The sequence below is a fragment of the Protopterus annectens genome, chromosome 4.part1 (genome assembly GCF_019279795.1).
Source record: "Protopterus annectens isolate FY-2018-M chromosome 4.part1, PAN1.0, whole genome shotgun sequence".
Taxonomy (NCBI): Eukaryota; Metazoa; Chordata; order Ceratodontiformes; family Protopteridae; genus Protopterus; species Protopterus annectens.
Genome location: NC_056734.1, coordinates 443,224,828 through 443,250,087, shown reverse-complemented (window position 1 = coordinate 443,250,087; position 25,260 = coordinate 443,224,828). Strand labels below are relative to the sequence as shown.

Here is a 25,260-nt window from a genome sequence, read left to right as displayed (position 1 = left end):
ATTGACCCTCTGCTACCCAATTCTACAACCTGACACTACCCATTATCTCTCTATTCCTTCACCCTTGACCCTACCCTTACTTACCCCTCTACTTAATCCACCCTCTACTACTTGCATTGCCTCTTTTTGCCTATGACTCTTTAGTATAACTCACTTTTTCTTCTTTCCAATGGTACACTTAACAGTACTGTATACGATACTGAATTACACTATATATCATATTATCCAGGGTAGACTGTAGCATTTTTGCCTCCCTAGTCTGGGTATGTTATTGTCTACCAGAGTCTGTAAACCAAGCCTTACTGTTCAATTGCACCTATTAATGTACTGGGTTGTTGACTGTATATTATTATCTACTATAGTTCGTAAGCCAAGTCTTACATTTTAATTGTAATTTTATTGTCTATATTGTTGGAGCTTTTCTCCCCGGGCCTTCGTGGAAAATGGACATATAACCAGTCAGACTTTCCCAGTCAACAAATGTAAAATAAAAAATAAAAATAAAATAAAATAAGGCATTAGGAAAACATCTTCTGAAGAAAACAAACTTAGAAACTAACTTCAGTGATGAAAAAGATGGTATGCATACAAAAATACATGGAGCATGGCTATTATCCAGAAATCTCTTTTTACATTTTCATTTCTTAAAAAGAATTTGGTTGCCTTACCTTAGTCAAGGTTCTCTTCTCGTTGTTTTTAGGTAAATGCTGGACCAATGGCATATGCCCGTGCTTTTATTGAAGAGAAGAATGCAAAGAAATATCCTGACAACCAAGTGAAACTTGTTAAGGAAATATTTCGGTAAGTAGAAGTAGTTGATGCTACATTCTTAATTCTTTCCCTTCCAGTTTCTAAATACAGATCAGATTTCTCCAGGGAAAATAAGGAAGGGAGTGTACCAATATGGGGAGAAAGAATTAGCTGGGAATGCTTAAGATGGTTAATGGAAAGATGAGAAGGGAGTGTACCAATACAGGGAGAAAGAATTAGCTGTGAACGCTTAAGATGGTTAATGGAAAGATGAGAAGATAGTGAATATACAAAACAAAGTGAAAAGGATTGTATTTGACCTCACCTAGGATACAAAGAAGGTGTGCAGGTGTTCTAGTTAACCTCTAAGACATCCAACAGGTCTCTTAGGGAACTGGTGATCTTTGGGGACTGGATGTAAACAGATCTGATGCTCAGCTACAAAAAGAAAGCAAGGAGAAACATGGATTACAGAGAAGTGATCCTGACATTAAATGCCAGTAAAACAGTAGAGACAGTCTTAAGGTTAAGGTTTTCAAGATTTCTGAAGCAAAGTGATCTGCTTATTAAACACAAGAATCGATTCATAGAGTATAAATCCTGTCAGACTAGTATGTGGACAAAGGCAACTCTGTGGACATGATATATTAGCACAGCCTCAGACTTAGCCCCACACTTCAAGCTCCTTGCTAAAACAATGAGGCAAGTGTGGGTAGTAAATTGTGCAGATTGGAGCAAAAGGGTTGAACAGCAAAATGGCAAGGAATGTTGAGAGGTAGTTAGGTTTACATTTTTGGACAGTGAAAACCTTACAAGTAGTATATTACAGGAATTGTCTCAGGGTCTAGCCATATTTATGTGCTTATCTCTGACCTCACACAGACCAAAGAGAGTATACAAGTAAGTTTCTTCATGATGGAATCAAGGTTAGTGAGATAGTGCTGGCTCATTAGTACACAGTTAATTTTATATGCCTGCATTACAGGTGACCCATGATCAACATGAGGCTTAGACATTGGTGTCCAGGAAATAGGAGAGTGATGAAGAAAAGACGGTTAGCCGCTCCTTTGGTGGTGAAAAAGTGTGTGTGTGTGTGTGTGTGTGTGTGTGTGTGTGTGTGTGTGTGTGTGTGTGTGTGTGTGTGTGTGTGTGTATATTGGCAACATGCATCCAATCAAGCAATCTCTGGTAGAGACCAGAGAACAGGCAGCAGGCATCCGTTTGCAAGGAGGATTGTACTGCGAGAAGACTGCATCACTTCTGTGAGTCAGTGATATCCCTTTGTTTTATCCCCTGCAAATCCACTCCTTGAGTACTTGTTGAGATATTTGCAGGGAGGGAACTGTGCATCAAAAATTAAAAAAATAATATTGGAAGATAGTATCATGCAGAAGTGGGGACTAAGAATGGTAATTGGGTGTAACTACACTGAAGGAAAAGGTGGCGGCTTCTCTTCTACCATTTCAAAGGCATGATGATGTGTATAACAAGTGACAGCTGTGGAATAAGTCATACAGCTGTGGCAGTCAGTATAAAAAATCCAGAGCCAGAGACAGACTTAGGTTACTTTTACAGAAAGACTAAACTATCAGGCACTCAGATGGACAGCAATGGCAAAAGCAAAGCAAATATCAGATGTACATCTGTGGATAGAGTGCAAAGGTAGGAAGGTCATAAATGTCCTTGTATCAGATATTGATAATGCTGAGTTTGGAACTGGGCAGTCATGAAGGCTTTATTGGAAGAAGGAGGACACCTTGCTGTAGACATTATAGAGGAAGACAATTAAGATGGTGAGGAGCCTGGAGAAAAATTACATATAAGTAAAGACTGGTAACGTTTGTCCTCTTTTGTACTAAAAGATAGTAGAGGTAGAGAGGCTATCATACTGATATATCAGTATCTAAATGAAAAATGTGCCAGACCTACACTGAAAAGGTAGGGCAGGGCGGGAGAAACTTGTCATGGCAAACAGAACAAGGATCATAATTTGACCTAGATGCAGAAAAGTATTGCTTCACTGAGAGCATGATAAATAGGTAGAATCATCTCCCAGAATGGAAAGTCATGCATAATGCACATGTGGCCTTTAAAATTAATTATGATTCACTTGCAGTGAGATGGATGAAGGCAGGGCAGTAGGTGCCTCCTTCTGCAAAATAAATTAAAAACTTCAGAATAAATGTGGAAAACACCTAAGAAACCTTTGTCTTTGAGTCCACAACATAATTTTTTAAATGTCTGTCAATAATTTAAGTAATAAAGAAAGATGAAAGTTAATTTTTATGAGGTATATTTTGTGGCATATTTAGCCAAATAATAACCTTCTTTGGAAATATGGAGTGATGTTATTCTAATAACCATATCTGTCTAAAAACAGCAATCTCCTATAGTTAACCTGTCCTGTAATATTTTATTGCTGACACAATATGAGATTTTAAGCTATGTGAGTGAGAAGATCTAAATATTCTTGATCTGTGATTAGAGTTAGACTAAAGAGCAGTTTGATAACATCTGCCTAGTTAGGTGGACTTTTCACTTGTTGATTCCAATATGTTTTTATTACTTAATTTAATGTAGAAGTTTTTATAATCATTTTTTATCTCATTCGAATGCTAATTTTTCTGCATCTGGCCTTTCCTATTAGAGTATAACATTATCGTCCTTTACTTGATGACAGCATCATGCAGGACGATGAAGACATGAATACTGGCTGTGATTTCAAATACTATTTCTTTTCATTACAATTGTTCTCTATTTACTTGGAGCTATTTGTTAAAAGAGAGCAGTTTGGTACGTCCAGCATTCTGTTGCCCACACTTACATCCTGAGTCACATCATTTTCTAATGCAAGTTCTTATTTTTTAGCATTTGTAACTGCATTTGAATTTCAGATGTGTCATGATTTTTAAGCATGTGCAATGCTCTGTTATTTTGTAATATGGACAGATGCATTTCTGCTACAGCCTGAGCACTAAAGCTGAAACATAACTGCACATTGCATAAAGTAACATGGTATTAATGTTTAAAACTAATTATGAGCTGTAGAAATGATGAATACCAAGACTGATGTATGATTAGGTATATTATAGAACATTCAGTAATTCTGACAGCTTGGTAGTGTGTATAGCAGACTGATAACTTAAAGATGAGTCAGGAGTTCGGGTCTGATACTGAGACTGCGTTATGAAAGATGCTTGGTGTGGTACACTGAACTAACCATCATTTGTTCCACCAATAAATGGAGTTTCTTAAAGAAAATCATTATGCATCTTGTTAATGCTTTGGCATACCAGGATCTAGAATTACCATAGCACCTGAGTTTGGAGAAAAGGTGAAGACTATACAAGTCTGTAATGCATAGGATGGTTAGGAGGCCAAAACAATATTCTCATCATTTAAAGGAGGAAGGAAGAAGAAAGGTGTTTATCCTATTATTCCTAGCTGGGGTGCTGCTGTAAATTTTATTTTACTTTCTGATGAAGTATGTGGACATGGAGCTTGGCACATTGTTCACTGCATGTGGGCTTTGCTTCCATGCAGAATTATTGTGTGTGTGTGTGTGTGTGTGTGTGTGTGTGTGTAGAGGCTGCATGCTTTGATTACTGAGTGTGTGTGTGGGTAGGGGACCTTGGGCTTAGAACTCTGGCAGTGTGGTTAAGAGACAGTGGGTTTGCTTTAATCACTGATAATATTATAAGCAGACTGTTCTTGCTTACAGTATGTTTTGAGAGAGGCTGCAAACTTTGATTCTGGAAGTCGTGGTTGCCGATTGCATTTTCTACAGATGCTAAATACTAGTAGGCTGGCTAGGGCAGGGGGCTGAAGGGCTGTGCAGTCCTTCATAGGATTGCTAGGAAGGACAGCAAGGAATCCTGTGACTTAACAAAGCAGTGGACGGAGCTACATACATTAGTCACTATAAGAAGAACTGGAAGAGTGTTCTGCTGTCTGATCAAAAGTATGAGGAGTGTGGCCTGGGGCTCTGATCACCAGTGGGATACTCCAGATAAGACTGGGGAGTTGCTTTGGCTGCTAGATTAGAAAGAGCATGCAAGTCACTGCTAAAGCATGGAAGAATGAAAGCAACAACTATCACTGAGATGGTAAGGTTAGAGGTGGCCTATGCTTATGGCTGGTAAAAAGGCCAGGCCTGAAAGGACTGCCAAGTGCTGAAAGTTTCCTGTTGGGTGGCCACTACTGACAGAGGTCAGCAGAAGGTCTGTAGGCTAGGCTTTTCTAGCATATGCTATCAATCTTCTAAGAACAACAGCATTTTTGTAACAATTACATACTTTTTTCTGTAGACTGTACTGAAGGCTGGGAAAGGCATGACTCATTCTAGCTTTCATTCTGTTATACAATTGTGTGTTACATTGATTCTTTCAAGTGGGTATTGGTTTGTGTGTTTTTGTTTTAGGCAATTTGCTCAAGTATGTGGACAGGCTCTGGAACTGAATGGCCGTCTTATTAAGCAGGACCAACTGGAGTATCAAGAAGAGATGAAATCACACTACAGGGATATGCTGAGTGAGCTGTCAGCAATCATGAATGAGCAGGTCAGCACCGTCATGTGTGTTGTTGTGCATGTTTCATCATGTTGTGTTCTGCCATGTGACATAAATCATAGCTCTTGTTGCGTCTTTCGGCTTTTCCTGGTTAGGGGTCACCACAGCGGAACTCCGGTCCGCTAATGATTGGCAGTAGATTTTTACGTGCCGAGTTGCTGGCCCTGACGCACAACCTTCAATGAAGGTGCGCCCATTCACACATGTCTCCACACAAAAGATACACTAGCTGAGAATCGAACATGACAGCATCTCTACTGTGAGGTGACAACGCTACCACAGCACCACCACCACAATCACATAAATCATAGCTCTGATTTGCAAAAATAGACGTGCTGTGCAACCCATTACTCAAAAGAATGGCCTAAAATACGTGGTCTTTCAAAGATTAATGCAAACAGCCTTTTCAGAATAAAACTGTAAAAGGCATATTGTCACTGTTAACTCATTCAAGCCGATAGTGCCTTTTTTGTATACTTCTATTTGACGCCCATAGCTCCTTATGACATCCAGAACTTTTTTGGGTCTGTTTTCATTTACTAAGTGACTTAGCAGCTTATAATACAGAGTATTAGACAGTACAAGGAGTTATTAATAAAATTACACTAAGGTTGTTAGTCTAGGATGTTCTGCAGTAAAGAAATGTATCACTGTTCATCACTTACTATTCATATTTTCATATTTATGTTCATATTTTCATTGCTGAGAGCTCTACATGTTATTGAGGGGTGTGGTGTGATATGCTATGGAGGAAGACAGGAAATGTCATTGTCAGTGTCTATTTATATCACAATATACCTTATATGTTGCTAGTTGTTTGTTAGTAATTATGAAAATAAATAATATTTCCATTTTTACTTAATACTTCAGAAAACAAGTGACTTACAAACTGTTGCATGACATTAGGTGAAACCTTATATATTGTTGAAGGAAACTTTCATATTTGCACTATAAGTTGCACATCTTGAGAGATATTTAGCGTTATTTATATTACTAATTATAACAATTAAGCAAATGTTTTCATATTTCTGTAAATATCTCAATAAACATGCACTTATAGGAGGAATTTCTTGTTGTCATGTGAGAACATATGTCTGGTTAACAAAAATGTTCTAACAATGTATGTCTTAAGTTATACTGTTTTCAGGATATGACAATTTGTGAAAATGTAGCCAAAAATGTAATGTTGGGTTTGTGTGCATTATAATATATTGTAGTATTTATAGAAAGAATATGAAAGCACAATTATCACTGTAAAGAATACTTCTTACTGAAAATATTGGTATTTGTACAGTTTTAATCACTTTTATTGTTCACAAAATATTTACTTTTGTTTATCTTATGCTTTTTAAGTTTACTTTTTAGAAAATGCTCTGTAATGCAAGATGTGTTTAGGCTGCTACAGGTGTAACATACAAGAAAATCAGTTAAAACAACAACAGAAGGCAACCAGGCACCACTGTTCTAGCATATCAATATCCTTTAGTATCCGATTTCATCTTAAAAAAAAAACAGACTTCTTTAGAAATAACCATCATAATGACAAAACACATTTATATACACTAACCTTCCTATGAAATTACTAACCAACATCACATGACATGAGCTGTTAATCATTTAAAATCCTAACACATAAAAAATACTTGAATTAAATATATGAAAAATAAAAAAAAATAAAAGATATAAAATATAAAAATCTTATACACAAATGATTATGTGAATTATTTTAAGACTTTTCTTCTTCTGTTTTTAAGAAAACATTTAATATTAATAGTTCCATTAATACCAGGAAATGTATCAGTCCCTAACTTCATTTGCCATATTGTCTCTCTCTGTTCAATTTTATTTTTATAGCTACCTCCTTGTAGGTTTTCAGGAACAAGTTCTAAGATCTAAAAATAAAATGTCTTAAATAATTTACACTTATTTGCTTATAAAGAACATTAGCTGCATATTTTCTCTTTATGGCATACCTATGTTCTTTGATTCTCTCTTTTAGACTTCTACTTGTCATCCCTGCATAAAAGACGGTACATCCAGAATAAACAGAAATGTAAACCAAACCCTTACTAATGCACTTAAAATCTTCAGGTACTGGGATGGTGTAAACCAAATGTTTCAATTCTATGCGTGGTTCTTCTCAAATATATGTACAGAATTTTCAATTAAGACACTTATACATACCTTTAGTTGAACTAAAATGTGAATTAGAATATCCTAGTTTGGTTGTGTCCCTTTGTAATAATGTTTTGATGTTATAATTGTTCTCGTAAACAAACCAGGGAAATCCCCTACCACTCTAAACAAGTCTAAATTACCACATATTATATTCCAGTTGTTGCAGATAATGTTTTAATGTCTTTACTATCGATTGCCATGTCCAAATGACATACTAAGTAATTTTGATCTAAATGTTCATTGTTAGAATAGAAAACACTGGTACCTTGTTGATCTTTAAAGGGAACTCTTAAAATCAGTGGATAAATTATAGATCTTTTATCAACTCTATCTTTCGCTGTACTGTCCAACATGTCCTTATCATAACCCCTTTCCAAAAACAATAAAGTTATAAACTCAACGTCTTTAATAAACATTATTTCACTTGTCATTCTTGAGGCCCTTATAAATTGCCCTCTTGGAATATTATTTTTCATAAATTTGGGACAACAGCTGGAATAATATAAATAATTGTTGGAAAAGGTAGTTTTCCTATAAACTTTACTCTCAAAACAATTTGTAGACCTGTGCCAATACAATGTCATATCTAAGTAATTAACTTCTGTCTCCTTTTCTCCAATAACAAAAGTTAAAATACTAGAGTCCCTATTAATTTGATCAACTAACATAGAACATACTTCTGTTGTCTTTTCAATAACTAAAAATAAATCATCTACAAATCTGTTGTAAAATACAACCTTATATTTTTGCCTAATGGGCATAAAAATTGTGTGTTCCCACTATCTCAGCACTATATTGTCAAAAGATGGGACTACAGGGGATCCCATCACTACCCCTCTTACTTGTTTGTAAATTTTTTTATTAAATATGAAATAATTGTTGTCCAATGACAATTCTGTTAAAGAACAGTAAAAATTAACTTCTTCATTATTAATTGTAGAAAAATTGTTTAAATAAGACCTCATGTACGCTATACTGTAATCTCGAAGGTTTAAAACTTTGAATCACTAAAGATTAAATCACTCATTACTTTAGTGATCAAAGTTTTAAACCATCAAAACCAAAAAAAATCATACTAAATTAAAAAAAAACAACTAAATAGTGTGTAGGCAGGTGCACCCCCATACCCCCCCTGCTTAAATATACCAACTCTGAGAATGCACTACATTGAAGTAAATGGAAATCTCCCCCTATGGAGATTTTCCATTTAAACATTCGATGTAGTGCGCTTTTGGTATTCTCGTGTCGACAATATCGTATTCAATATTGTTAGACTTCGAGATTTTAATATAGACCCCCTCTATAGCTTCTGAATGAGGAATAGATGTAAATAATAATGAACTAATGTCAATTGTCAACAATATATTTTTATCTGCCAACATAGTTAAACCATAGCATATCCTGAGTTATGTAAAGCATGTTTTTTTTTTAACTTTGGGAGTAATTCATTGAAACAATGTACAGTGTACATGGCCGATATTCAGGTGTAAGCAAGTAAAACATCTGTTTGCAATTCTGAGAGACATTAAGTACCATGTACCAGCTACTATGTTATGGTGAAGCAATCATTGTTAGCGTGCAGTAAATATGACAGTGAAGCAAAAGACACTTAATAAAAATTGGTTCAGCATTGTTGAGTATTACAGAGAGCAGAGCAGTCTGCACTATGTACTGCATTACTACTCTGATGATAAAGGTTATTGTTCTGATCTAAACCTCAGATTCATAGGTTCATAGGTAGGTACTAGGCTATTGGCCCTAGGGACTATATAAGCCTAGCCAAAAAGGTACCCTAGCTTTCGCCACCCAAGAAAATTATTTTCCTGTGTCCCTGTGGAGCTGAGCCACAGAAGTGATCCCCAGGGTGAATTTCCTATCTCCCATCCAATCATCAAGATTTTTCTTAAAGAGTGCTAATGAGGAGCTTTGTTTGCTATAGATAGGTAGTTTGTTCCAGAATATGGGAAGTCTCTGGAACAGGAATCTATCCCTCCAGCATGTTCTGTTTATTGTTGTGACAAGGTTTAGGTCCCTAGAGCATGTGGCTCAGAGGGATTGGGATTTCTTTAAGTGGAGCATGTCCAACAGCTCTGGGTTTGGCATAGCTTTATATGTTGGGCAGAGATCGCCTCAGAGTAGGCAATATGCGACAGAGTAAAGCAGGAGTTTTTTGAGATGGTCTTCGTAGGGCATCTGTTTGAGGCCAGTAATCCTCTTTGTGAGGTATTTCTGTGGCTTTTCCAGTTGGTGTAGATGACTTATGAGGTACATACCAAAACGGGCACTGTATTCTATAATGAGTCTAATGAGTGACGACTAGAGGGGAACAATAACCTCTTTTTTCCTGGATGAGAAACCTTTTGAGATGAGGTGTGCCACATAGAAGGATTTCCTGACTACTGTGGCAATGTGATTAACAAAGGAGAGACTACTGTCCTCCTGTGTCCCAATGTCTCTTATCACACTTTTGGTGTTAAGTAGACTACCGCCTTTGTGGTAGTTCATGGGTACAGCGTTTTTACCAAAAGGGATGGCAGTGCACTTTTTGGCATTTAGCTTGAGGCCATGGCTTTGACACTAGGCATCTGTCTCAGTGAGGGAACAACAAATTCTCCTTCTTCAGCAAAATTACAATACAACTCTGGCCCCAACAAAAAAATTCACAGACTGTGAAATAGGACAACCAGATAAAGCAGATTCTCTTTATTTCTCTCTCTCTCCTATTTCACAGTCGGTGAATTTTTTTGTTGGGGCCAGAGTTGTTTTGTAATCTATCTCAGTGAGGCCCTTTTGTAGGATGTCCGCATCATTAGGAGTTTTGATTATGGCTCCTAGTTTGCGGTCATCTGCAAACTTCATTAGCCAAAGATCTTCTGTGTTAGCCTGTACTTCAGAGAAGTAGATACTAAACAGGAGAGGACCCAGGACTGAACCCAGTGGTACTCCACTTGTCACTGGTCTGAAGTTGGATTTGGAGTCTGCTACTTTCACAGTGTGGGTTCTGTCAGTGAGCCGGTTGGCAACCCATCTTGTGACATAGGGATTACCTAGTTTAGTGAGGTTATCTATAATTCCAGAGTGGGGGATGGCGTCGATAGCCTTGGCGAGATCTAGATAGGCTGTATGAACCACCTTACCCTCATCTACGGCTTTGGTGACCGTTTCAAAGAAGTCTATCAAGTTTAGGAGACATAATCTGCCTTTTACAAACCTGAACTGGGTGGGGTCCAGAGTTTGGAGATTACCAGTGTCATTGTTTATAAGTTCCATGGTGATATGTTCCAAAGCCTTGCAGACCAGGCTGGTCAGACTAATGGGGCGGTAGTTCCTGGGGTCCGTGGTGGCTCCCCCTTTGTGGAGTGGGATGACCATCACTGTGCACCATTCAGTGGGCGCAAAGCCTTTAGTAAGGCTATGTTTGAACATGGTACTTAGGTGGGGTGCCAGTTTGTTCTGTATTTCATGTAGAATGCAGCCTGGGATGTTTTCAGGTCCCATGGATGCTGTGTTCTTGGCTTTGGAGAGTGCGGTTTTTACCTGTGCAGCCATGATTACAGGAACTTTGCATTCTTCCGGTATAGAGATGGGCCCTTTAGGGGATGAGAGGGAGGTAAAGTTAGCACTGAGCCTATCTGCCAGGATGTTGGCAATATCAGTTGGTTCTGTATATTTAGTGTCATTGTGCTGTAACTCAGAGCAGATCTGAGTGTTGCCATTGAGATTCTTCACATAGCTATAGAATGCTTTGTGGTTGTCTGTAGAATCAGTGGCGATTTTCTTTTCATAACTAGCTTTGGAGCATTTTATGAGGGATCTCAGATTCTTACTGAGGTTGACCAGGGAGTTCCTCCAATCATGGGATTTTACTCTTTTGCAACAGTTTCTTTCTTCTGTTAAGCTTTTTTATGGCATCCACAAATTTTCAGTGAGGTAATTAGACAATAATGTATTGTTCAATTAGCTTTGTGAATATTTAAAGGCTGGGGAGTGTATTTTAAACTGTTCTGATGAAGTCCCTAAGTTGAGGGATGAAAGTGTTAAACCTTTGTCTTGGAAAATAAAGTTATTCTGGTGTCCTTCCAGCATCTGTGTGATTCTCCACTTTGGTTAAACAGTTTTAAGTGGAAGAGGAGTTGTGTTATAATAGCTCTTGATATGGCCATTTTGCACCAGTATCGCTGTGGAGTACTAGACCTAATTTTCATACAACAGGCTGGCAGTTAGCACAAAGGATTAAGACTATGAGCTGTTCATGAGTTCCTTCCCATGGTCCAGAGTATGATTCCTTCAGTCTTCATTTGTCCACTCTGTGACTTAGTGGTCTTCTGGACAGCATGCATACAAACTACCTGTGGACCACAGAGTACAAGAACAAGGTACATAATGTCCATTTTTAGCTGACCTGTACTGCATGGCACATTATTAATATCTCACCCCACCTCATAAATTTTAAAAGGACATCAGCTTTCCAGAGGTGAAGGCATATATGTGCTTATCACTGAAGACTTTCTTCAGTCTGATCCCTTTCCTTCTGGAGTGTGTGTGTGTGTGTGTGTGTGTGTGTGTGTGTGTGTGTGTGTGTGTGTGTGTGTGTGTGTGTGGCTGTGTCACTATTATTGCTAGTGCTGCTTCTTTGTTAGGTCTTTGTCCTGAAAAGCTGTAATAAGATGATAAGCTTATGGAACACATGTCAAGAGTCATGTGATTCCCTGATAGGAGCAGGGGCTCCAAGGAATTCCTTATAGAGTCCTACAGCATTTCCATACAGGTAAGGGTAGGAAAACACAGTGATAGTTCGGAGGCTGCTTATACATGCACATTAGTACTGAGGTTTTATTCATGTTTCTTAGCATTGCTAGCAGTCACACAGCTTTTATTTATGTGTGCAGCACTGCTGTAGGGTAGGAAGCTTATAGCACCTAGTTCCTTGACAGGCTGTGCATATGTCACTGAAATTTTGTATAGACTGGATATTATTTTTTTTTTACAGATCCAAATCATTTTATCTGGCATGCTAAATGATCTTATTGCATTTAAGGCTTGTCATCAAGTATGAACTGGTATCAATCAGTCAAATGGGACTCTGCACTGTCTTCCCCCCTTCAAGTAAAAACAGGTGTCCCCCAAGGCTCCATTCTTTGACCTCTAGTCTTTAATATCTTCACCAACTCACTTTACTCCTCTTGTCCTCAGTCTATATTTGTCCAATATGCACATGACTCTACAGTCATCACTATTGCTACCTCCCCCTCCAAACTCCTATCAACAACCCAGGCATCCTTTAACTCAGTTGAGACTTGGCTCAAAAACAACCAGCTTATCCTCAACCCTAAAAAAACAAAATTGCTACTCTTTCTTCCAAAATCTGTTAACCACATCAAAACTTCCTTTTCCATAGCATCATTAAACAATACTCCAATAGAGGTTGATTCTAGCACAAAACTACTTGGCATCACCATTAATGATCAACTAAAATTTGATCTACACATTAACAATTGCATCAGAAAACACATCAGAAACTAGGACTTCTGTATAGGAATAACAAATTCCTCACTGCTGAACCCAGGCGTACTCTAACTCATGCCTACCTACTACCTTGTCAAGCATACTTTTCCCAAATACTTATACATCTGAACTCCTCTCTTTTTACCAAACTAGAATCAACCTATCACATGATAGCCAGAATCACAGCCCAACAAACATATAAATCTCACCACTGTCTCTCCCTAACATACCTGAACTGGCTCAAACTATCTCACTAGCTACTCCAATTCCAGCTCCAAATTATACACTCCATTCTATATCAACCATCTTTCTGCCCAGCTCTATCGTCTCTTATTTCCCATTACTCACCTGCCAGACATCTCCGAAGTGCAACCAAAGACCTACTAAAGGTTCCCAAACCAAAATCTAAGACAGGCTGTAGCTTATGTAGCTACCATCCCTCCACTGCATGGAATAAACTTCCACTAGACATAAGGAACCTTACACACCCAAAACAATTTAAGCTGGTGACCAAAGACTACTTTAAGAAACACTGGGCTTGCCACTGTTCACACCCTCCCTGACCACAATCAACCTACGTAGTAATGATAAACCTATACATAGCATGAGCAACTTATTTCCTCTTCTATCTTGAAAACTCCTAAAACTAAGCTTTTTTGCTACCGTTAGAACTGCAGATAAACAAACCACCACTACGTACTTCTCATGCTTTTTTTTTACTCAATCCTGTACGTCTTTAGTATAATTTGAGAATTTCTGTATTGATGATAGTAGCCTCCTAATATTTCTTGGTTATTCCAATTTTGAATGTCTCTATTGCTATTGTAATGCTTTTTTATATATATCTTGGAGCTTTTCTCCCTGGGTCTGCGCTGAAAAAGGGCTTGTGTCCAGTTGAACACTCCCGGTCAACAAATGTAAAATAAATAAAATAAATAACTTGTACTGGTTTCTTTTATGAACAATACCAAGAAAACAGTTAATCACAGCAATCAGAAAACTCTTGTCAGAAGAATCTAATGTAGAGGTTTATGACTGATTCTCCAATCATAACCAGGATGTTATTTGTTTGAAACATGGATGTCAAGAAATTCACATTGAGAGAGAAGCCTGAGAGAGAAATGTATCTTGACATCCATGTTAAGAGCACATAATATCCCGGGTTGTGATCAGTGAGACTAAATCTTAATTCTTTGTAACACATGGAACTTTATCTGCTTCATGTACAGGAAGAGTTAGAGAGAGAGAGAGAGTAAAAAAAAACAGTGTGGTAGCAATCATCCCTCTCAACCTCTTTGCTCAAGAATTCTGGACAAAGCCTAAAAATCAGGGAGAATTTTTAAATATTACTCTGATTCCCTTAAAAGTTAGTAAAACAACAGGTTTTGCATCAGCATGCATTTTTGACAGTAAAATGTATGAAATGTTAATGTTTATCATCCTTAACTGATTGTAATCATCAGTGAATAAGCATTTATGGGGGATGGGGTAAGAATATGAGTTGAGAAGTACAGTAGCAGTAAGTGTTTTACAGCTTAGAAAGTCAACACACCAACTGCCGCCATACGAGAGCAGACACTCCAAAAGAGCACTGGGAAGCAGTAAACTCTTAATTTGGACTTAAAAAAAGGTCTGAGTAAAATGTTTCATGGCTTCCCATGACATGTCTGTTGTGGCTACTGAGTACTTTTAATGCCCTAGTATGAAACTAGTGCTTAACAGCACTGAGGGCTTATTTAACAAAAGTTTGTTAAGCAAATCTCTAAGGATAGAAAGTTGCTCAACAAGCCAGTCTTTTCACCACTTTCAGAGTTTAGTCATAGCATTCCATGTATTACACTTCTAATGCATACAAACTATATAATGCTAGCACAGAAAACAAGTGGTGCATCTAGGTAAATTAAGTCTCAGTAAAATGGAGCACTATTTTACAACAGTAAATCCTGGGCAGGTGTAAAGATGTGGGGGGGCATCTTTGTTTACCATTATGAATCACTGCACAGGCTAATAACATGATAACATAATACAATATGTATGGCAGTTAGATATATACAGAAACATTATGCAGGAATACAGAGTAAGATGCATTAATGCACTTGTAAGTCTGAATCTGTACCATAGGACAGATTAGTGATTAGTAACTCACTGCCAGCCCTGTTACATATCACTGTGGAAACTGTCACATTACAGATTTCAGATAAGCCTAAAACCTCATTAACTCAAGTCAGCCTGGGTTTGTGAACGGTAAATCCTGTCTGCTTAACTGATCAACTTCTTTGGAAAAATCACTGAGGTCTTGTGCAAGGGCAATTCAATAAACAGAGCTTGCTTCTACCTAGTCAAAGGTTTAACACCATTCCTCGCTCAGGCATCACAGATAAATTTAACAAACTAAATGCAAAACCCTCTGCTACCTGACAGAGTGAAACTTACTCAAAGAACCATTAAATTAATACTAGGGGCATACTGTCCTCAAAAAGATTTAGTGCCAGCAGTGCTTCGAAGGATTTGATACTGAGGCTGCTGCTGCTGCTGTTTGGTATTTACTATCCTGACATCAAATCTAAAATCAAAGGACTTTGACCAACTAAGTTTGCTAATAACAGTAAACCTAGAGCCTTCAACAGCTCCCCTTGGGACTCCCAGATTCTACAAGAAGTTGTACCATGCACATGGTATCATGACCATGGTCTCAAGTTAAATGTTCAAAGGTGAAGTATCATATCCCTTGGCAAACAGCAACAACCCTGCTTCTGCTACACTAATAGTACCCCCTTAAAGCATAACCAGTTGTTATGGATCTGGGCATATTTGTTGACAGTGAGCTCTTCTTTTACCTCATCCTTCTTCTTAATGCAGCTGATTATTAAGAGTATTTCACCAAAGACCAAGGATATTATTTTACTCCCCCACCCCCTTGTTAGACCCATAATTGAATGGATGCACTAGGAAATGTCTAAATTATAAAACATCAACATATTAACATTGAAACAAAATAATAAAACATCTGCACTAAAGAGTGCCTGCCCTGAAATACAACCTTGGTGCACGCAACTAAAAAATAATGTTTGTCACAGAGGAAGTAAGTCCCCCTGCACTTCCCAATCCCCTAATACTTTAATATTCCAACTCTGAGATGCCACGATATAAGGAAAAATACATTTTTCCCCAACTCAGATATTACAGTAGCCTTACAAACAATTGTTGATCAGTTGTATTAAAGAACAAATTGTGTTGACAAAATAGCTGTCCCTCTATGGTAACCATTTGAAATGTTGGGACCCACTAGAGTCAGTTCCAAAATGCCGAAACTGAATACCCGGAAGAACGGACTTACATCTACTAAATCCGAGATATCATTTCACAGAATATTCCATTTTGTCTGAGATATGGTGATCTTGCATTTGTTATATATAAGTTCAAAGGTGTGTGTATGTGTGGTGGTGGGGGGGCTTCCCCAACCCTTGCCTGCCATAAAGTAGTGTAATGGAGAAGAACAAGTTTCAAGATTCATTTTTCTCTGGGTTTTCAGTGTTTTTTTCAGCATTTCGAGTGCTGATATTTCAATAGGGAGATATTATCTATATCAAAATTTGACTTGTTATGTTTCCCAGTTAAATACATGCTTCCCTTTATCATATAAATGTCTAGATGTATTATATGCTCCAACTTGAAAGACCCTTAACTTTTCTTCAGAATGAAAATCTAGGACCTAAATTCCATTGCCTCTGTAGAATGCCTTAGATCTCTCTATCTCTCTGTTTTCTGTGTTTCATACAAAATACTTTAGCAATTACCTCTGCTTGGCCTACAAGACCTCAGATCACTCTGTCTTAAGCAACCTCCTTCATATTCACAAAACCGGTAACACCTTGAATACCATATTAAGGACCTTAACCTTCATTGTAACATAAATTAGACTTGCTGGTGGGGTACGTGCCATGCCTAAACAATTCTTCTCCTCTGAAATAGATTTCTGCTCCATATTAAGCAAAGTAGTTCCCTCACCCCCTTCAAAAACAACCTGGATAAATAAATGGGTAACCCCAAATTCTTCCCCAGCCTCACACCTCAACTCCTCATGGAAAGGGGTAGTAAATAGTGAGGAGTGTAGTGCTTAGGCTACAAATAATATATCCAGTCAACTGTCTAGTAACAGTCTATAAACTTATGTATGTACTAATGGAAATATCTGTTTGTGAGTGTGTGTAACATGTGTCATCTACTTTGACAGGGAGATACATATGGGTAGCACCACTTGTTTTACCTATAGATACATCATGTCTCCGCCAAACACACTGGGTCAGACTAATCAATCTGTCTGCAATAGGGAGGAAAACTTTGCTGAATAGGATAGTGATGACTTTGTGCTGGCTTCTAGAGGAAATGGCTTACATCTGTTTGCACAGAGAAGACAAATGGCATGCTAGGAGTACACATGGACACAGCTGTCAGTGTCAGTGTAGTCAGTGACCATTCACAGTTGATTCATGCCTGCTCTTCTTAGCTCAGGTGGAAGCATGATCATGCTGGAAAGTAGTACAGACCTCAGCTTTTTAAATCACAAAGATACTGGTGAGAGACCTGGTCAGGTTTCACTCCTCCAAAGAGTTTTTGGTTTCCTGTCAATGGGCAGTCACAAGCAGACACTATTCCTGGGGCCATGATGTGGGTTTTTTGTGTGCTGCTTCAGATAAGCTGACATTACATGCTGTGTCAAGACATGATGCGTTTGTCTCACAGGTGTGTTGGCTGCAGCTTAACATGTATACTACCTGTTACCCCCTGGGCTTTGTAGGGTGTATGTATATGTAAAGACATGATGCGTTTGTCTCACAGGTTTGCCTGCTGCAGTTTAACATGTATACTGTGTGTTAGCCCCTGGGCTTTGTAGGGTATATGTATATTCTGGCACCCGTTTATCTGTTTACCTTCACATTGTTGGCATATTTCATATTGCTTGTACAGCAACCACCAGCCAGAATATAAAGAATACATTTCTGCAGTGCTCTATGCACCCTCATGTAGTGCTTTTTGTATATATAATATGATATAATACATACCCTTTCTCATAAAGATTATGCAACATGTGCATTAAGTAGCTTGAAGTATTTTATAGATTAATCATGGCAATGCTGCATATTTGTATACCATTTTACTTAATGCACAATTTAATGCATGTTAGAGACCGCTAACATTTCCATGCACAACAGGCATACACTAGACTCAGTACAAGTCCACCAGATACTGTAAAAAAATTGGGTCTATGTTCGGCCATTGAATGGCTCATTCATTGAATGGCTATTCACTGAACACAATCCTGCAAACATCCCATTTAATAAAACAGCACACACACCTCACACCCCACACCTCACCCCCCCCCCAATTATATATACCAACACCAAGATTGCACTACAGTGTGGAAAGGGGAAACTTTTCTTATCAGTACTTTACCTACAAGTATGTATGTGCTGTTTGCTTTGTGTTCACCAACTATGGCCATTCAATGTGTTTTTTTTACAATGATATGCCTCCTCGAGTAAGAACAGAACTGTAGAATTGAAGAGGAAATGAACAGATTTCTGTTCAGTGAATGGCCATTTGATGAACGTGCCATTCGATGGCCAAACATAGACCCAAAAAATGATATTGTACATACATCGTCTGTTGCATGTGCCAAAGACAGTGGTGCTTTTTATGCTTTCTCAAGTTCATTGCTGTGTTGTGTACTTCACACAGCATCCTCCTGTACTGTGCTAGTTGTATACTTACCACCTGCCAACCTCTGCTGAAGTCTTATGTTGCGTAATGTGGTATAGACTACAAATATCTATGTAGCCTTCTCATGTTGGTATTTGCTCACACTCCTGAGACATCCAAGCACATGACTAGTCCCTTCAGGATGCCAAGACCTCACTCTACCACTATGCAGATTTGTCTCTGTGCTTTGCTGTAGTTTTCCCCAGCAAACTGTTGGGGAATCCATATGGGATTGTCTTTTAAAGTTGCTTGGGTACTGAAAATCTCCTTTGTAATACAGAGAATGTACTTATCTATTAGTAGTTCATTTATTACCCCATTTCATTTCTCTCTACCTGTCTTTGAGCAGTCTTACAGGTGTACTGTGTTGCAAAAATGCTTTCCAATGTGCTTTCTCTATATTTCATTGCCATTGGTGAATTCCCAGCATAGGTTGTTCATCTGCCAAACAGAGATTTGCAGGGTACCTGAAGGTGAAATTTGTAATGACTTGTTTTATTTATGTTTAATTAACTGGGATCTTCATCTGGGCTTTGACTCATTTTCAGGAAAAACTCCAGTACAGCTAAGGGGGGGGGGGGGTACAACTTCATGATACCAGCACGGGGTGCTGGGTTATGCTTCTATACAGATTATAAGAAACTGTATGATGATAAAAATAAGCCATTTGAGAAAAATTAATAAAAAATGAGGACTGCCACATTGACATATGAATTAGTTTCTGTTAAAAAAAGATTGCCACACCAGTTTTTCTGAAAGCATATTACAAATAGTAATGACTATTTAAGAGGCATGCCCATAATAGTATACATGTGTCAAAGAAGAAAAAAAGCTTAGAAGTGTTGTCCAGTATCACGGTACTGTCTCTAATGCCATTGGGGGGAGGAGAGAATAGAATATGTAATATCTGACAAGGAAAAAGAGAAGGATGTGGATTATGTATAGAGGTGGTTTTGAACTAATCTGCACATTCAGGTTTCCCTTGGGCTCCTGATAAATTGCCATTCTGTTTTTTTTTATTTTTTTAATTTTTGAAATGCTTTGGGTTTCTAATATTGTGACAGGAATGGACCCCATTGCTGAACCAGGGTACGAACCGAGTTCATGAAATTAGTGCTACTTATGTCTTTGTTGTTGTTTGCCAAAACTTCTCTGCAGTTCACATGGAGTTGAATATATAGGTAACATATTAAAATATGCCTAAAAAATGATTTTTTTATTATTCCTGTTGTTCTACAATATGAGATTTACTGTGTTAAGTACTGGCTTTTAGAAGGGGCTGTTGAAACTATAACCTATGTTGGAAATAGTACTTTCCTTCTTTTACAAATGGTCTACTGTGTATGGTCTTTAGCAGCTTTTAATACAGTAGATAATTAAATTCAGCTTCAATACATAAAACATTTGTCTATATATAAATCAAGGATAACTTGGTTTTGGTGGGCTTTCACCCTTACAGGCAGTAGGTTTAGTGAGGAGTACATTTTTTAATATGTCTAATACTAGCACTAATGTCATTTATAGTATGGAGCTGATAATAATTGTATGATATTTTGATTCTGTTTAGTGCAAGTCCTGGAATAGTGAGAGACTGAAAATGTGAGTGTGTGTGTGTGTGTGTGTGTGTGTGTGTGTGTGTGTGTGTGTGTGTGTGTGTGTGTGTGTGTGTGTGTGTATATATATATATATATGGGTCTACTTCATAACATTGAAATTTCATAACGTCGAATTTCATAACATTGAGACCAAAACATTTAAATCACAAAACATTGAAAACCCAAAACACTGAAAACTCAGAACATTGAAAGTGTGCTTCATAACATTGAAGACTACAATGCATATGTAAATAACATCCTCTCCACCTATAACAACACCTAACTAACAAACACATTTTCTACTATGTTTCTGCAGGGGGGCAAGCCCCCTGCACCCCCCATGTGGGGGTTCTGCCCTCCACACCCCCTGTAAATTAAATATACCAACTCCAAGATCACACTACAGTGGAAAAAAAGTTAATTTCCTAACCTCACTGAATCACAATCATCATACACTGAGGTTAGGAAATTAACTTTTCCACTGTAGTGTGATCTTGGAGTTGGTATATTTAATTTATGGGGGGGTGGGGTGCAGGGGAGCTTGCCCCCCTGCAGAAACATAGTAGAAAGTGTGTTTGTTAGTTAGGTGGTGTTGTAGGTGGAGGTGATATCATTTACTTGTGCAATGTAGTCTTCAATGTTATGAAGCACACTTTCAATGTTATTTGAATTTTCAATGTTATGGTCTCAATGTTATGAAATTCAGCTTTATAAAATGTCAATGTTATGAAGAAGACCCATATATATGTGTATTATGATATATATAGATATTTTATATATATATATATATATATATATATATATATATATATATATATATATATATATATATATATATATATATATATATATATATATATATATGTATACATATGTATACAAATACACTAATTCTTACCAGTTGTCATCCCGCACTTTTGCTTCTGCCTGAAGTATTCTGAAGGTGGCAGAATGATTTACTTAATTTTAAAAGCATAGCTTTTTATGATTTTGAAATAAAAATAAGGGGAAACTGAGTTGCCTTGGCAGAGAACATTCTTGCACTGTCACAGGGTGCTAAATATCTCATCACCCAGAGTAATAGTGTTAAACATCTGTGCCCCCCTCACAATAGATATGTTATTTGTTTGATGTTCCTGTAGTCAGGAAATCCTCTTTGACAACCAAGGCATAAGGCACTGTTGTGCATATGGGATTTTGTATGCATTTCACAATACTGAGCAACACATCTTGGCATGACCTCTGTTTAACCATTATGTACTAAAAGCATGTTCAACATTTGCCCATTTTATGTGTTTTAAGGCTGTAGGGGAACTGGGAATATGGCAAAGAAGCTAAGCCAAATAAGATGGCAGTTTATTGCAGGATATACACATGCACCCCACCCCCAACACACACACATAGTGAATCATGGCAGGAACAGGTTGGACACTCCCCAGTTTACCTACAGCACACCTTCAGAATGTGTGAGAAAATCATATCCCTTGACAAAAACCCACATGGACATTGAGAAGATGAGCAGACTTCATACCGAAGGCAACCTTGTCAGGACTTTTACAGGAGACCGGACAGTAATGCCCAACCCTCCTCATGTACCTCTGGTTCTAGTTACATCCCATCTAAAACTCAGAAGCAATATTTAAATAATATGCATGAAACGTGATTGTTAAATCAGATAAAAAGGACAATATGCTTAAATGTATGCAGCCTCTAGCTACATTATTTTATTTCTGTCTATAACATTTTTCCCAACAGCAGATGTGTTTTGATTTGATATTAGCTTGAATAAATAGCAGGACAAACTAACATATGAATTCATATTGTTTGAGTGCTTGTATTATTTACACATATTTTGCAGTTTACTGAATGTTGCTCTGCTTCAGCTTTGCCACTCGGGTTTCATTTCCGGTCTACTCAGCTTATAAAGTGCACATAGGATACTGACATTTCCTGTAATTGATACAGCTTTCACTCTTCAGAAGTTTACATTTTCTGCCAAACACTACATACAACAAAGAGCTTAATGTCAGATTTTAGCTGCTTCAATATACTTAATACTTGAACTAGTTTCTGTTCTGTTTACACTGATAAACACCAGAATAAGGAAAGCCATTAACTAATAGTTGCACTAGACATATCTCAAATCAAGCTGTGTTTGATTTTCCATGATAACTAGTCTACTTTTGTGTACTATTAGATTGTGTATTAAGATAAACCATTGATCACTCAATACTGTGTAATTATTCACAGCTAAAAGAATATGCAATTAGTTTAACTGAAATATTTCCAAGTGATTGTAGTAACTTCATAGACATGCTGTCATATAGACGCTGACTTGGAAAATGCAGTGTTTTATAGTGTAATATATTGTAATTGTGTTAAATGCTCAGTTTACTTGTCATTCTTTACTGTAACAACAAATTTCATTGAAAACTGATCTTGCAAGAATGAGAGCTGCTTTTTGCTACCTTGCACACCTTTCTGAAACAAATCTGTCAAAACAGTTCTAAAATATCCTTGCATTTCAGCTATTTTAATGTTCTTTTCTCTTGTAATTCTGATCTAGATTACATACAGGGAGGACTTTTTAAGACAAGGACTGGAGCGACAGCACATTTTTCAAGCAATCAGTAAACAGAACACTTCAGTGCAAGGGACATCTATAGCTGAATGATGCTTGACACCTGTATGGTCATTATAAAATGCAGTATTATCCATACTGACCTTTGGCTCGAGGTCAGGAAATGAAGACACATTATGAAGCAAAGACTGAACAAATTAAGTGTTTTTTAATATTATTGAAAGTCTTCTGTTTGTTGCTGTGTCTAGAGCCATTACTGGCAATTCTGCTTGTATCACTGCCTGCACTTTTTTGGTTTTATATCGTCAAGTGGCTTTTGACAAGTCACACTGAAATGTATGTTGTATATGACTTAGGCAAACAGAATCTCAGCAGACTGTAAACGCTTAAATAGAATATTTTAAAACTAACAATTTGAATCCTGGCAAACAGGTCCATTTTAAATGGCCAAAAGGGATGGTTTTGTAACAGATGATGAAATACTTTTATTTGCTATTTTAATTGTAAATAGAGACTGTGTACAAATGGCATTTTTACAGATTTTAAATAAATATCTGATTTAAGTTAATATTGATGATGATACTAAAAGTATGTGGATAACATTTAAAATAAATTTTATTACAGTATTTGTGACATACATTTTGTACGTGTGCATTTCAGTTATGGAATGATTTTAATTTTTCATTTGAACATGTATGCCTTTTGCATATTTTCCATTTCTAGGGCAACCATTAATATTCTGAACTGCAGTTTTAATAAGGTATGGTATATTTTCTTTCTGAGCAAACATTGCCAAAAATGGATAACTCCATTGCAGATAATGTGATATGTCTGCCTGTAATTTAGTTCCTCATAATAATGGATAACTGAAACAAACAAGTGACACTTCTGTTATAACTGCATTGCAGAGAAATTGATTCAAAGTAATGACCTGACATTGCTCTTTTTTCTAGAGTTTGAAAGCATGCTCATCCAAAAGAGGTTTTAACCTTTGGAACAATCATCGAGGGCTCATATGAATCAGAGTAACAGGAATAGCCCCACTTATGGCCAATACCCCATCTATTTTGGAAAATGCTGTTACATTTATTAATTCTTTTTCTTTATAAACTTGGCTAGCCTCCGTGAATGTCCTGTGTTCAGGAGTTACTTAAGGTAGTGTTTGCAGAGATGGAGCAAATTTGTTTTTAAGACAGTAGGGAAACTCATGTATGTACAAAAACTGGTATGTGGAAATGAACAGAGTAAACAGAAAACATGTTAACAAGATACTGTAGGTTGATGTTTTTTGAAAATATGTTAAATATATTAACTGTGAACACTGAAGAAGCTGTAAGAAATTTGGGCACGGAACACATCAAAAAGTATGTAAAAGTTTAAAAGAAATACAAGACAATGAAAAAGTATTGTTGTGACAAAGAAAAATATAAATAAGTAGAAGAAACCTCATAGTCTGTTTTGCGAACTGTGAAATGATAAAATGCTTGTGGAAAGATTTAAAATCAGACTTCATTCTGAAAGATTTCGGGAATATGATAAAAATTTCATTTTTTATGTTTTTAGATAATGGTAAAAAAATTAGCGCTTCAGCTTAATGAAAATGCTTTGCATATATAGGTTCATAGGTTGTTAGTAGGCCTTCGGTGTGGTGTCCATAAAGATGCATAGCCAAATAATCCAGTAGAATTGTGCTATATTAGTCAACCCAGTCAAGGGTCAAAACCAGTGGAGAGCTTACATTGAATAGGTTCAAAAGAGACTATGTTTTGCACTTGCAAAAGAAACAATGAAAGCCAAGCTGTTCAAACACCACCAGTTTAATGCTGATCTGGTACCTCAGCCATTCACCTTCTCAGGATAATTCAACAGTTAAGCAGTGTAATTTAAATACAGGATAAATGGCTATATAACAATAAATTATTCAATTATGCAATTATATAATTTAGACTAATTTAAATAACTTGAAATATTAAATAACTTATTCATCTAAAATATTTCCTTTACCGAACATTCATTTCCAAATTAAGTCCCCCAGGGTACATTTAAAATCATTTTATTTTCCAAAACGTTCAATTTCTGAGCAAAATTGCCCCCCCCCCCCAGAAGAAATGGCTGTGCTAATACACTAAAGTAAAAAGCAGTATCCAGACCTAGATGAACTTTTTAAAAGTGTTCAGCTACTGATTTTTTTTTAATTTCTGTTCCTAATGTCACCCAAGTGGTCCAATATACAAATTTTAACGTTCCTTTTAGTCTGACCCACATACCACTTGAGGTTAGTACAAGCACATCCTACTATATATACCTCAGTAAGACTCACAGT

At 37.1% G+C, this 25,260-nt stretch overlaps 1 protein-coding gene across 7 annotated transcripts in view; it reads left to right on the top strand.

The window, feature by feature from the left end:
* DOCK10 (dedicator of cytokinesis 10) overlaps positions 1-23,574 on the top strand; it is a 2,344,342-nt gene extending 2,320,768 nt beyond the window's left edge. For all 7 annotated transcript variants that reach the window (XM_044070265.1, XM_044070268.1, XM_044070269.1 and 4 more), the window contains 3 exons: positions 701-801; positions 5,171-5,309; positions 22,923-23,574. In XM_044070265.1, coding sequence (XP_043926200.1) covers positions 701-801; positions 5,171-5,309; positions 22,923-23,030 — 348 coding nt within the window. In that variant the 3' untranslated portion in view covers positions 23,031-23,574. The remainder of the gene's footprint in view (positions 1-700; positions 802-5,170; positions 5,310-22,922) is intronic.
* The last annotated feature ends 1,686 nt before the right edge of the window (positions 23,575-25,260 follow it).